Source organism: Malania oleifera, chromosome 12 (assembly GCF_029873635.1).
Source record: "Malania oleifera isolate guangnan ecotype guangnan chromosome 12, ASM2987363v1, whole genome shotgun sequence".
In the NCBI taxonomy this organism is placed as follows: Eukaryota; Viridiplantae; Streptophyta; class Magnoliopsida; order Santalales; family Ximeniaceae; genus Malania; species Malania oleifera.
The window spans coordinates 24973360-24988538 of NC_080428.1; the positions used below are offsets into that span (position 1 = coordinate 24973360).

The 15179-nt window shown below is 36.5% G+C and overlaps 1 protein-coding gene across 1 annotated transcript in view; it reads right to left on the bottom strand.

The window, feature by feature from the left end:
• The window catches only part of LOC131144194 (cullin-4), a 53376-nt gene extending 44219 nt beyond the window's left edge, over positions 1–9157 (bottom strand). Inside the window, exon 1 of the mRNA XM_058092661.1 lies at positions 8658–9157. Within this exon, the coding sequence (XP_057948644.1) occupies positions 8658–9042 (385 nt within the window). The 5' untranslated portion in view covers positions 9043–9157. The remainder of the gene's footprint in view (positions 1–8657) is intronic.
• Positions 9158–15179: the final 6022 nt, after the last annotated feature.

Sequence of the window (15179 nt, forward strand, 5' to 3'; positions counted from 1 at the left end):
TTGCTCCATTTTGTGAATTTTCAAGGTGAAATTTGTTTCATTTCAGCACAACACCCAAGCTCAACGGTGAATTGAAGAAAGCTTTTGAGAAATTGGGAGTAAGGCTTGTGGGAAATTGTGTTAAGGTCTTTTGGACGCATATGGTTGCAGTATATATGAATAAATCCAGCAATATGGTGACGGCCTACTGGAAAAATGAAGGATTTTGTCACACTCTGAACATAATATCAAACCTTTCATACCTTTCTTAAATTCGGGAAAAAAGTCATTGAATTCATTTTTCATGGAAGATATCTTATGATTATATTTCTAGAAATGAAGTCATATGTATGCAACTTCATCCAGAAAGCCTTATGACATATCTTGGGTTGAGTTTGTCATTCCTGATATGTTTATTGATGCAAATTCTCAATTCAGGTCTATGGTGCTATCAACGGAACATAGTTTCTCATCCAAGTTTGGTTCTTACTTCTAATCCTTCAACATTTCAAAATTCCAGGCCAAATCTGTTTTAACTAGGGGAGATTTGATGTAGGACAAGAAACAAGGCCTTAGGAAGATCCTTGTCAAAGAATAGGGTCAATGGTTTATTAGGTCCTAAACCCAAGTGTGCTTAGTTAGTTGTTTAATTATGCATGTTAATTTGCTGGAACTAGGATTATGTAGGTTGGAGGCTTGTTTGTAATACTTGTGTATTTATAGGGGTATGTTTGTAATGTAATGCAGTTTTAGGGATTTATGTGTAATTCATATGAAAAGGCTTTCTTCCCCTTCCTTCCTCTCGTCAATTCTTCAAATCTCTCCCATGGCTGCAGATCCTTGATGCTGCCCCTGCATCATTGGTAGCTATCTTTGATGAATGAAAAAAAAAAAATTGTAAGCCAACGTCCCAAATTGTAGACATGTTAGGATTATAGGGCACTGCTGCAGAAATGTAAAACAAATATTTGAAAATCCAAACAAATTTACAAACACCAAATCAAATGGATTGAACCATATACCGTACTAGAAAAACAAAACAAAACTTATTAATCAATGACCCTCACAAGAAAACTTTGAACAGATCATAAGTTTATAAGCAGATTGTGTTTAAGAAAGTTATACCTATCATAAGGAGTTCTTTCAAAAAGCCAACTAACAACTAACAGGGAGTCCTTACTCAAAAGACAACCTTAAATAAAAGCAGTAGTTAGATCTCAAAAAGATGAATGAAATCTATGTTCCACCCTGAAAACTATAGAGGACCCACGTGAAACTCAATTATCACCAGTTCAATCTAAGGCTCGAAATCTAGCTAAAGGTATGAATGAATAACTAAAACCTTTATTTTTTTAATTCATTACTGTCAAAAATATAGGGCATGTTTAGTTATGAAAAACATTTACCAATTTTATTCTCTAATTTGCATCTCCATTTCCAAGTTTGATTTTCAATGGAACATGTTAGCACCCAATGGTGGAAGGTTTAGAGTGGGACCCTTTGTCTAGTGATAAAATAGCTTGGTTAGAGAGACCTTCTGAGGAAGAGGAAGTGGGGACTACCGTTTTAGGATGGGGAGGGATAAAGCTCCGGGGCCAGATGGTTTCAATTTGGATTTCTTTCAAGATTGTTGGGCGGTGGTTAAGGATGACTTGCTGAAGGTTTTTAATGAATTTCACTAGAATGGGATTTTAAGCAAGAGCATTAATTCCACCTTTATAACTTTAGCGCCGAAGAAAAGTAGGTCTTTCAAGATATCTGACCATAGACTTATTAGTCTAGTATCTAAAAGGGTGTCCCCAGGCGACAAGGCTCCCTACTTTGCGAGGGTAAAGGGAGGGTCATCAAATGTATGCAACCTTACCCCTACTTTTATGCAAAGAGATTGTTTCCTCAAACTAGAACCTATGACCAACTAATCACAAAGGAGCCACCTTACCGTTGATCCTAAGCCCACTCTCTATTACTATGGTATCTAGTGTTCATAAAATATTTGCTAAGTGCTAGCTAATAGGTTGAGAGTGGTGGTTGAAAAGACTATTACTAAGAGCATTCGCACCAAGGAGGGGAGACAAATTCTGGATGCCATTTTTTATTGTGAATGAAGTCGTTGAAGAACATTTGGAGAAGAAAGAAGAAGGCGCTCATTTTTAAACTAGATTTTGACTTCTTGGATAAGATTTTATGAGGAAGGGATTTGGAGAGAGATGGCGTAGATGGATGAGAGGCTGCATGCCTAATGTGAACTATTCGGTTTTAGTGAATGGTGAGTCTAAATCTTGGTATAGGGCTATGGAGGAGATTAGACAAGGGTACCCTCTCTCCCCGTTTTTGTTCATTTTAGTGGCTGATGTTTTGAGTAGGATGGTTGATAGGGCTGTGGATAGAGGTTTAGTGATGGTTCCACACCTTCATTTTGTTGACAATACTATCTTCTTCTTAGAGGATCATAGGCCTTTTTTTTTTTGAATATGTTTTAGCTTGTCCATATTTTTGAGAGGGTTTTGGAGGTTAAGATTAAAATGGGGAAGAGTGGTATTGTCGCAATTAATGTGCCTATTAAACACGTCAAGGAGTTTTCCTCAGACGTGGGGTGCACTGTGTTGGATTGGCCATTATCCTATTTAGGGATTCCTTTGCAGGGTACCCATAGATCTGCTAGTTTTTGGGATCTGTCTGTGGAAAGGGTGTCTAAGCATTTAGATGGGAGGAAGGGAACTCTTTTTTCTCTCAGAGGCAGAATTACTCTCATTCAGGCTTGTCTTTCTAGTATCATATTGTATTTTCTTTCTATTTTTGAAATTCCAGCGAGAGTTGCTAGCAAAATTGAGAGATCTATAAGAGATATCCTGTGGTCAGGGGAGGGGGCATTTGGGATCATTTGGTGAGGTGGGAGGTGGATTGTAGGTCTTAATGGGAGGACAGTTTGGGTCTTGGAAATTAGTGTCTAAAAACACTGCTCTCTTGGCCAAATGACTTAGGAAGTTCCAATTAGAGGATTCTCCATGTGGTGTAGGCTGTAATATCCACTTTTGAAAAGATCTTTGGTTGGGGAATGTCATTTTATCCACCTCTTTTCCTCGCCTCTTCATTTGAGTTCAGGGAAGGATTGCTTTGTTGTAAATCTGGATGGTCCTTTACCTTCTTGGGATTTTCACGTTCAGAGATCCTTGAATGATAAGGAGACAAAAGAGTTGTCCTCTTTGTTAGTCTTGCTGAATAACTATCAGGTCTCTTTGGAAGCTGATAGTCGATCCTAGTCTTCGAGATTCATAGGGGGTTTATTCTTGCAAATCTCTTTCTGTTTTTTTTACTAGTACTGACTCTTCCTTTCCTCTCTACAAAACTATTTGGAAGGCCAAAATCCCCCATAAAATCAAAGCTTTTCTCTGGTTGTGCTCAATAGGATCAATACCAATAACTTTTTGTAGATAAGGAGACCTTTGAAGGGTCTCTCAGCAGATGTTTGTGTGCTTTGCTTTAATTACTCAGTCAACTCCACATCTTTTCATTGTCATTTTTCCTGGAGGGTATGGAACAAGTTATTCAATTATTTCAAAGAATGTGGGCTTGTCCAGAGACAGTGGAGGAGTTTTTGGCAATTTATTTTGTCGGTTTTGGCTAGGAAAAGGAAGGGACAAAAATGTCATGGAAATGTGCTTTCTTGGCAATATTTTGGGGACTGCAGATGGAACGTAATGCGCATATTTTCTCAAGAAAGAAAATGTTTTTTAATTGGTTTGGGAGAAGCTTCATTATTCTACTTCTCTTTGGTGTGTGGGTCATGGGAACTTCAACGGGGTGTGTTTTTCGAATACTTAGCACGATTGGCATTCTCTGTTGACTTCTTAAGCATGCTGGTTTTTCTGTATTCTTCTCCTTGCTTTTTGGTTTTTCCTTTTTGTTTTTTCTAGCTTATCCCAGAGTTTGTTAAGGAGATGTCCTATTCTCCAATTTGTATATTCTTAATCTATTTATGAATTTATTTTGCTATCAAAAATGTTTTAAAATGAAAATGTTTTACAAAGAAAATGTGTAGTTCGGGGCATTTTAAACCTAACGAGGCAAAGCATAAGCCTGTGTAAGCCTTTTGAGAATTTTATTTTTATGTAAAAATATATAAATAGTTCAGTTTATATTATAAATATAGATAAATCACATACATACAGAAAAATAAGGAAATATGAAGATAAAATTGAAAAAAAAAAATCCAAGCATACTTTGTTAAACATTTTTAATGATTTTTTACATTAGTTAATTTTAAAAAAATAATCATCACTTGTGATAATCTTGTTAGTATAGTTCTATTATTTCACAATTGCAGCAGGGGAGTAATCATATAATTAGCTTAGATGTTTGAATAATCTAATATACATGCATAAGTACACATGAATATATGTATATATGCGTGCGTGTGTGTATTATATCGTTTCAAATCCTATATTTTGGCTGTATCAATTAAACATGGGCTATAAAGAGCTTACCCAAACCTAGCCACCTATAGCACCAAATAATGCAGCTTAGATATTTTTATAATTTAACATACGTACATACACACACATATATTATATCATTTCCAATTCTATACTTTGGTTGTGTCGATTAGTTGTTTTTAGCCAAACCTAGCCACCCAGAGCATGTGAAACTAACACAACAACAACAAGCCTTAAGTCTCACTAGTTAGGGTTAGCTACATGAATCCTTTTTCCACCAATTCACCTGATCGAGAGCATTTTCCTTTATTAAATTAAGGGCTATTAAATCCTTCCTCACTACCTCATTCCAAGTTATTTTAGGTCTATCCCTAGCCCCTTTTTTTCCAAAAATAATAACTAATTCACTCCTCCTCATATTAGGCTTGCGTTTCAAATGCCCAAACCATCTAACCCAGCCCTCCCTTGTCTTCGACCAGTGCTATGCCTAAATTATTGTATATATTCTCATTCCTTAGTTTATCTTTTAATGTTATACCACTCATCCACCTTAATATTCGCATTTTGATAACTTTCACTTTTTGTACATGTTGTTTCTTAATTGCTCAACATTCTGAACCATAAATCATAGTCGGCCTTATAGCCATTTTATACAACTTTTCTTTTAATTTTAAGGGTATTCTATGATCACAAAACACTCCTAGCGCACTCCTACATTTTACCCAACCTATTTTAATTACGTGTATTATATCTTCAATTTCCCTTTCCGCTTGCATAATAGATACAAGATACCGAAATCTGTTGATACTATTAATTTCTTGATTATTAAGTTTAATCTTCTCTCCACTACCACTGCTTACATTACTGAAATTATATTTCATATATTATGTCTTATTCTTATCCTAAAACCTTTAGACTCTAATGTGTTTCTCCAAAGTTCTAGCTTAGATTCCACTCTACTCCTACTTTCATCAATCAACACAATATCAATTACAAACAACATATACCAAGGGATTTCATTTTGGATATTCCTAGTGAGTTCATCAATCACTGAAGTAAAAAGATAAGGACTCAAAGTAGAAACTTGATGTACACTTATTGAGATCGAAAAATCTTTAAATCCCCCCATAAAGTTCTGATGCTAGTCACAAGTCTATCATATATATACTTAATGACCTCAGTATATTTACTGCATACCCCCTTCTTTTCTAAGACTTACCAAAGAACTTCCCCAAGTACTCTGTCATATGTTTCCTCTAGGTCAATAAAAAGCATGCACCAGTCCCTCTTCTTTTCCCTAAACTTTTTTATTAAACTTCTTAAAGATAAATCGCTTCAATTGTTGATCTCTTGGCCATAAAACCACATTGATTTTCTAAATTCCTCATTTTCAGTCTTATTCTTTGTTCGATTAACCTTCCCATTATTTCATCATATGGGTCATAACCTCAATTCCACTATAGTTATTACAATTTTGAATATCGCCTTTATTTTTATATAAAGGTATTAAACACGCTTTTTTTCCATTCTCATTTTTAGTCTTCTCCTCATTTGTCACTTACAAGTATAATCCTTCATTTTGGTTTTCATTAAACAACTTATCAAAGTATCTTCACCACCTCTCTTCTATGTCTTCTTCTCTAGTTAAGACATTATCATTCACCTCTTTTATAAATTTTATATCATCTAAATTTTTGCATTTTCTTTCTCTAACTCTAGCAAGTTCATAAATGTCCATTTCTCCTTCTTTTGTATCTAGTCAATATATAAAGTATCATAAGCTCTATGTTTAGCTTTACTAATAGTCTTTTCTGCATTTTTTCTTGCGTCTTTCTACTTTTTAAAATTTTCTATATTTCTATAACTTTGCCATATTTTATATCAATTTATTTTTTGTCTTAACGGCATTTTGGACTTCTTGATCCAACCACCAACTTTTTTTACTACCCAAGTATCTTCCTTCGTACTCACCTACAATGAGTTAGCCATTTTATTCCAAACAGCATTTGTATCTATCTTATCCCCTACTATTCAATCACACATTTTGATCATTTTATCTTTGAGTTTTACTATATTATCTCCCTTCTAGCTACACCACTTAATTCCCTTGTGTTAATTTATGTTACTCTTTCTGTTCCATCTTTAAGTATGTATATCTAATACTAGGACTCTATGTTGTGCAGGCAAACTTTCACCTAGAATAACTTTACAATCCTTACAAGATAGACTGCTATGAAAATTGATTGATTTCTACCATAACCCATTTAAGCTTTTTGATCAATATTGTTAGTACAATTTTATTTTTTTATTTTTTTTATTTTAATGAGGGATTAATCATGCTTTTAACTTAGATATTTTTCAAAATTAAGTATATTTACTGTTTTCTAAAAATTAAGTGGGTGCAATAGCCCTCACTGACCTCAATGTACTAATGTAGATCACCTCCTACATCTATGCATCTGACTAAGTTTACCTAGCCTTAATCTACTAGCCAAAACAAACTCAAAATTCACAAACACAAAATGTAAAGGCCTCAAACCAAAAAGGCCTAAAAATTGTAAAAAGTGCCCATTTTACACAAATATGCAAGCATTGTTGTATTACACATTCACCTTTCAAAAGTTCGGTATTTTAGACCAGGCCTTGGGACATTTTAGGCACGCATTGTCTTGAAGGGAGCCTCAATGCGAGCATTGACACAGAAAATTCGACAACACATAGAATGTATACATTGGATGAAAATACATACATACAGACATACATACATACATACATAATGCATATATATATATATATATATATATATATATTTAAATAAGCAACGTAGAGTAGAAGATAAGTTGGTGGTGGTGTGGTGGTGAATGCAGTAGGTGGCAGTGATGGTGATGTGGAGTGATGTAGGATGGTGATGGTGGTCACAACAGTGTTAATGACACAGCATGGGTAGTGGTGGCAGTGGCGCTCCAGCTGTGAAGGGTAGTAGCAGCAGAGGGGGCAACAGATAGTGTATGTGGAGATGGCAATGGATGCAGACGGTGGCAGTAACAGCAGTAGACAGTGGTGGTAGCAGGAGGAGGACTGAATCCTCAGCAGTGGCGGCGGTGGTAGTTGCAATGGGTAATGAGGGTGAAGCTGTAGTGGTCATGGGGACGATGGCAGTAGCAGTGACAGAGGGCTAAGGCAATGGCAAAGTTAGTGAAGGTGGTGGTCGTGGTCATTGTGATGGCAATGACAGTAGTGATGGTAGCAACAGTGCTGAAGGTGGTGGAGGTTGTGACAGCAGCAGAGGTGGATTAAACTTGAGAAATGAACTTGGAAAAATCTGAGAAACATTGACAAGATGGTTTCAAAGTCTAGTATAAATTTTTGATGACTTGGAACTTCAACCTAGGCAAGCCATTCGGACCCACCCAGGCAGCACCAAACCAGGAGAATGAATTGAATTTGAAAAAAATATATATATATTATTGGAATGCAAACTTACATTTTTCCATTTTCACACAAAGCCTTTTTCCACCATTTCAGAAAAATGAAAATTTTTCCACTGCCTTTGGTGACAAATCAAAGGCACAAAACCCCATCTTTTTTTCTTTTTTTTTTTTTTGAGAAGCATAAAATTCTAACTTCAGATTCATATAAAGCCCAGATTCTGATCCAACAGCCAAAACCTAGAAAACCTTCTCCTACATCTCAACCACCAGAAAGATGGCATTTAAAATGTGATATATAACAAGATCCTAAATTGCCACCCTAGATGAAGCTTCAAAGGCAGTACAGCTTGACTTACAAGTAAAAAAGGACTCCCCAGAAAAAGAAAAAATTAACAACCAAAGTTCCAAATCCAAACCAGTCCACGTTCAAGCACGAAATTGTTCAGGGCCCACAATTAAAGCAACTCATGTCCAATCAACGGCTCAATTCATTACCCAGCCACCAAAAACAATTGAAAATTACCGAGTTTCACACAAAGTTCAAGAGCACATATTCAATCAGTGCCTGGATTTCAGTAGAAAGTAAACCCATAATCACAATTATCAGATACAAAACCGCAACACCAATTTCCCAAACCATTGATTGTACAGATCATGCAAACTCACATCCGGCTGAACAACAGCATTAATGCAAAAGCCACCCACAGATCAACGAAATCGAAAAATTACGAGAATTTACATAACCTAAACCTAGAATTATCCTGATATTACCAATTGAAAATAGCAAGTAAAGGAGGGTAAGATTAGCCCAAACCTTTGACGAGCTTGATTACTAGCTTCTTCGCTGGTTGAGGAGGCGTCGCTTTCTTCCTCGACAAGTTAGCAGTGACACCGCTGGCACCGGCTCGGCTACAGGCGCCGGCGACGAGGGAGCTGGGGTCTGAGTCGTCAGTGGGCTTGAGATCGTCGTCGAGAACCATAGAGGAAGGGTCGAAAACGTCGTCGTTGAAGGGGGTTTGGTGGTGCTGGAGGCCGTTCTTGGGGTCGAGAGAACAAGCCACAGCCTGGGACTTGGCTTTCTTCATGGGCGGCAAATTAGGAGAGCCGACGCCGCCGCCGGTAGAGGTGGTGGAGGAGGTGGCGGAGCCGGTGGTGGTCGTGGTCAAATTGTGGGCAGAGCGCTTGATCGGGTGAGACATCAAAGTGACCAAGAGGGCATGGTAGTGAGGAGGAAAGAGCAAAATATTGGGGAGGGACAAGAGCCTTAAACGATGAGAGAGAGAGACGTAAAAAATGATAACAATAAATAATGAAAAACATGAATGCAAATAGAAAGAGATTGTATTTTATATTTTAAATTTTTCTTTTTAATTTCTCTTTGGTCAAAATTCTCCTCAAGTAATTCATGTGGAAGGAACTACGTTCTTTAACTCTTTACATTTCAATCTTAAAAATTTGTTGATAATACGTATTGTTGTGTTTAAAAGTATTAATGAATTAAAATGTTTTTAAATAAATAATGACATAATATTATAAATAAATTTACTACCAAAAGCATTAAAAAGTTATTTGATAAAAATATTAATAATGGATGTAATACATGATATTTTCTTTTCATTCCCCTACTATGCTTAAAAGCATAAGGAGTTTTTTTTTCATAATCCTTTGAATGACTATATATCTTTAAGTGACTTTCTAAGTTACTATCAAAATTTTAATCGTTTTAACTTCTTTAAGAAGATTAAATGATACAAACTGTTTAGTTTTCAAGATTTCATCATTATCAATCTATCCTTTCCCCTAATTTTAATTTTACATTTCTCCTTCACATTATGTAAGTTTCCCTATAATTTCATATCAAGCATGCAATTGTAGATAATCGATATTTTATCACCCCTAATGTTAGTTTACGACACTCTACCATCCCAAGGAGTTTATTTGCTTATTTGCAACAAGGAAAGCAAGCAGAGAAATGAAACAATATTTCACTCGATGTCTTCAATTTTGTTGTGAAAAGAACTATGAATTTGGGATTGCACAGTGGAATATAAACGTAGAAAACAATGAAGAACCAAAATATAATTCACACGCACGCAGTATATCTAAAACCAATAAGAATCCATACAAAGATTTACGTGGTTCGGCAAAACTTACATCCACTAGAGCAATCGGCAAAGGTTTCACTATGAAATTCTCAAAGTACACAATACAATGGCATTACAATAAACTTCTCTTTTTCAATACACTCAAACAAGTGTATATATAAAGTTCCCTTCGGAGGTTTTCCCCCAAAACCTAACCAACTTAACGTTCAAATTCAAATTTTGAATTCAACCCCGCAGCCCAGAACAAAACCGTCGATGATTTTCCTAAAACCGTTGACGGAATAAAATACCGAGAGTAGACTTCTGAGATTTTTGAAATTTCTGTGAAATCGTCGATGGTTTCAAGAAAATTGTTGACGGATTTTCCCAGAATGTTGATATTAACTATGTCATTCTCCTTATGTATGTTAACCATTTCAAGAAATGAGCCACCAAACACAACAATCTCCACCTTGGCGAATTTCTGCCCCTTAGGAGAACTCAAAAAAATATAGCCCGATGCTCCACCTTGACCTTAGAACGTTAAGTTGGGTCTGTCTCCCTTCTAGCACTTGGAGACATGAAGCAAGTTCAAGCAATGCTTGAACTTTTCAGTAGTAACCGACTTTGTCAAAATGTCCGCTACATTTTTAGATGTGCGAACCTTCTCCAATACAAGTTTACCTGAAGTAATCAATTCTCGGACTCTGTGGAACCTCACATCAATATACTTGGTTTTAGCATAGTACACTTGATTCTTTGTCAAGTAAATGACACTCTAACTGTCACAATGCAGCACAACTTCACCTTATTGTATACCCGACTCTTTGACTAAACCGGTAAGCCATAAGGCTTCCTTTGCAGCTTCGGCAACTGTCATATATTTAGATTCAATTATGGACAATGCCACCAGATATTTACCATGGATTTCCAATATATAAGTCCTCCTACAAGGGTAAAGACATAACCTATTGTAGACCTTCTGTCATCCATATCCACTGCGTAATCAGAATCTATGAACCCCACAAGTGATCCGAACATGATGCTATAACCCGATGTACCCTGTAAGCATCTGAAAATCTATTTGATGACTTCCCAATGATGTCTACCCTGATTAGAAAGAAACTTACACACCACACTCACTGCATGTGCTAAGTCTGGCCTTGTACACACCATGACATACATTAAACTCCCTATGGCGCTAGCATAGGGAACCTTTGACATGTCTCGGATATCATCATTTGTACTTAGGCAATCTGCAATAGACAGTCTAAAATGCTAGAGATATACATACCAACTTTGCATCAACCATGCTAAACCTTTCCAACACCTTCTCCATATAACTACCCTGAGATAACCATAACCTCCCTACAGTTTTGTCCCAAGAAATCTTCATCCCAAGTATCTTCTTGGTTAGACCAAGATCTTCATGTCAAACTCTTTATGCAATAGTTCCTTTAACTAATTTACCTCAATTAAATTTTTAGCAGCTATTAACATGTCATCGAAATACAACAACAAGAAAATAAAAGAACCATCATCAAGTCTATTCATATACATGCAGTAGTCATACTCACATTGTTTGTAGCCAATCTTGATCATATAGGAATCAAATCTTTTGTACGATTGCCTTAGAGACTGTTTCAACCCGTAAAGAGATTTCTTCAACTTGCAAACTAAGTTTTCTTTCCTTAGTTCACTGAATTCCTCTAGTTGTACCATATAAATCTATTCCTCCAAGTCACTATGAAAAAATGTCGTATTCACATCCATTTGTTCTAAATGCAGATCATAATGAGCTACCAACCCCAACACCATCTTGATAGAAGTGTATTAGACCACAGGTGAAAAAACTTCATCATAATATGTTCCCTTTTCCTATGAGTACCCTTTTGCCACTAACCGTGCCTTGAATTTTTCTCCTCCTTTTTTTTGAAATTGCTTCCTTCTTCCTATATACCTTTGCAACCTATCGCCCTCTTCCAATCTTGAAGCTCCACCAACTCCCAAGTTTGATTCTTATGTAGCGATTCCATTTCCTCAATCATTGCACCCATCCACCTACTTTTCTCTTGATCATGCACTGCCTCTTAAAATGTAGTTGGATAATTGCAACTGGTAAGGAAAGCATAAGACACTAACTCAAATTCATACCTTGGCGGTGGTTTGATAGTTCGTCTGGATCTTCGTATAGGAACATTGTTGACTTGCTGGTTTCCCGAACTAGAACTCCCTACAACCAAAGGACCAAGATCATTACCATTGCCTTGAGCTTCCAACGCCACCTGTATAACATGTTCATATCTGCCCTAGTTTTCTTGCTCCTGTTTCTATTCATCACAATCGTGAGTACGCTTCACCATAGCCTTCTCATTGAAAACTACATCTCTACTAATCACCACCTTGTTTGCCACTGGATCCCACAGCTTGAACCCCTTCACACCCTTTTGATATCCCAAAAAGATGCAACATCTAGAATTTGCGTCAAGCTTCGATCTCTCCTCACTAGACACGTGAACATAGGTTGGACAGCCGAATACCTTAAATCCAAAGTAGTCTACTACATTTTCCATCCATATCTCTTCTGCCACTTCCCCTCTAGTGATGTCCTTAGTGATCGGTTTATCAAGAAACAAGTCATACTAATTGTCTCGGCCCAGAAATTCTTCGGTAGCCCTGCATTAAGCCTGAGACACTGAGCTCTTTCAATTAGAGTTCGGCTCATCCTTTCAACCACACCATTTGACTGAGGTGTCCGGCGAACAATGAAGTGTCTCTTAATGCCCTACTGCTCACAAAACTCTATGAACCTAAAATTAGCATACTCGATCCCATTTTCTAACCTTAGACATTTGATTCTTCTCTCCATCTAATTTTCCACTTCAACTTTCCACAACTTAAACCTGGCAAACATATCAGTCTTGTGCCACATAAAGTATACCCAAACTTTTCGTGAGTAATCGTCAAGAAAACTCATATAATATACATGTCCACCTCTTGACGCTACTCTAACTAGGCCCCAAATATCGGAATGTACATAATCAAGAATACCTACCATCGTGTGAATAGCTGATTTGAATTTTGCCTTATTATGTTTTCCTAGAACACAAATCTTGCAAAAATCTAGCTTACATGTTTTCATAACTTTTAAGAGTTTCCTCTTGTGAAGTTCTTTCATACCATGTTCCCCCATATTCCCGAGACGCATATGCCACAAGACGATTTCATCATATTTAGTGTCTACGACTGCAGCTCCACCTACAACAGTAGTTCCCTTTAGTGTGTAAATATTCCCATCTAGCTTTTGCCCTTTCATCACCGTCATATTACCTTTCCATACTTTTATAACCCCACCTTTAGACTTGTAATTGAATCCATTAATTTCCAAGGTGCCAAGTGAAATTAGACTCTTTCGTAACTCCGGTATGTGTCTTACATTACTTAGGGTTCTTATAGCACCATCAAATATTTTAATTTTAACATTTCCAATGCCAATGATCTTACAAGAAACATCATTGCTGATACGAACTGAACTTGAATTTACCAACTTGTAAGAGCTGAGCAACTCCTTGTTTGAAGTCATATGGTAAGAACACGCCGAGTCTAGAATCCATGAATCCGTAAGGTGATATGACCTCGACGAAACTTAAAGTACATCACCATCATTACAAACTAAATTTTCTTCTTGAACCACATTTGCTTATTTTGAAGTCCTATCATGCTTTTCAGCATTTCATTTCTTCTAATCTAGACGCTCCGGTTTAACGTGTCCTTTTTTACCTCACTTATAACATCGGATATCCTTTTTCTTTTTGGATTGAGTGCGGGATTTTTGACTTGAACCACTTTTGAATTTTCCTTTCTGTTGACTTTGGTGTAATCCCAAGAAGGGGGTGAATTGGAGATTTAAAAATTCTAGGTCAAATATTTCGCAATCAGTATATCACAACCTAGAGTCTGTCTATACTAGTTATTGAATTTATAGTTAGATGAAGAAGCAGTTGATTTGCACAAGTGTTTGCATCCAGTATTTCTAAAAATCACAAATAAATATTTAACGATTTTATGCAGTAAATCCACCACATAAATCTCACCAAGAAAATGCCCGAAAGTAAAGCAAATAAAGTAAGAGATAACACCAAATATGTTATCGGGGTTCGGCAACTGTGTTTACATCCCCGCCTCAAGCTACACCAACTATGAGGATACCACTAAACCTTGCCCACTTACGGGTGGAGCGGCACTGATTACACTATCCTCTCCTTACTGGGCAAGGAAATACCCCAGGTCACATTCACAGGGCTAACCCCAGCCTTATACAAACCCTCCTTCACAGGGCGGAAAATACCCTCTTCAAGCCACGTCTGGAATATAATAAATAGTCAAATTTTGGTGTACACTATAAATGCTTCTCCGATAAGCAAATATGTACTAATACATACCATACAATCAATGCACTCACAGATGATAAAGATTTATGCTCAAGTAAGATTGGTCAAGTTATAGATCAACTCTCAAAGATAATAGATGTGAGAATGGTACCTTTGATTCTAAATAATATACTCAATAAAAGAATAATCAAAGAAACCTTGAAAACCTAATCAAATATCTCAAAAAATATATCTCCAATATTACGCACAATAAAGATTAGGATCTAAGCTTGCAAAAATGTATCTTATCAAAAGCACAAGCAAGCTTTCGAATTTAGCAATGAGGATGCCAAGTCTCAGAAGCAAATAATAGTTCTTCCCAAAAAATATATATCAGTAAAATATAATGGGAATAACTCTAGCTTACTCTCAAAAATCAATATAAGACAATGCAAGTGTGAAAGAGTAGCAAGCTTCAAAATAATGTATGATAATGCACACAATCAATAAGAATCAAGCTCCCTTCAACTGACAATTGATTTGCAAATGAGGAGTATAAAGAAGAAGTACTCTCTGCTTTAAAAATGATTTAAGCAAGCAATAATATGAGAGAGTATGAAATGTGAGCTTGAAAATGTGAAGTTTAAGCAATGGGAGCTTTAGAAAATAAGAGAGAATGTTTCGCTAATTGTAATGCTAATTGTGTGCTAATCTGGACAAATGAGGGGTATATATAGAATTCCCTTAATTTTAGTCTGTTAGGGACACAAAGGGAATTTTTGGAAAAGATTAATTAAAATTAACCCATGTTTAACGCGATAAAAATACGCAAACCCGAGAGGTTTGGTCGCTTGAGCCATGTGCCGGTCGCCCTAACAAACA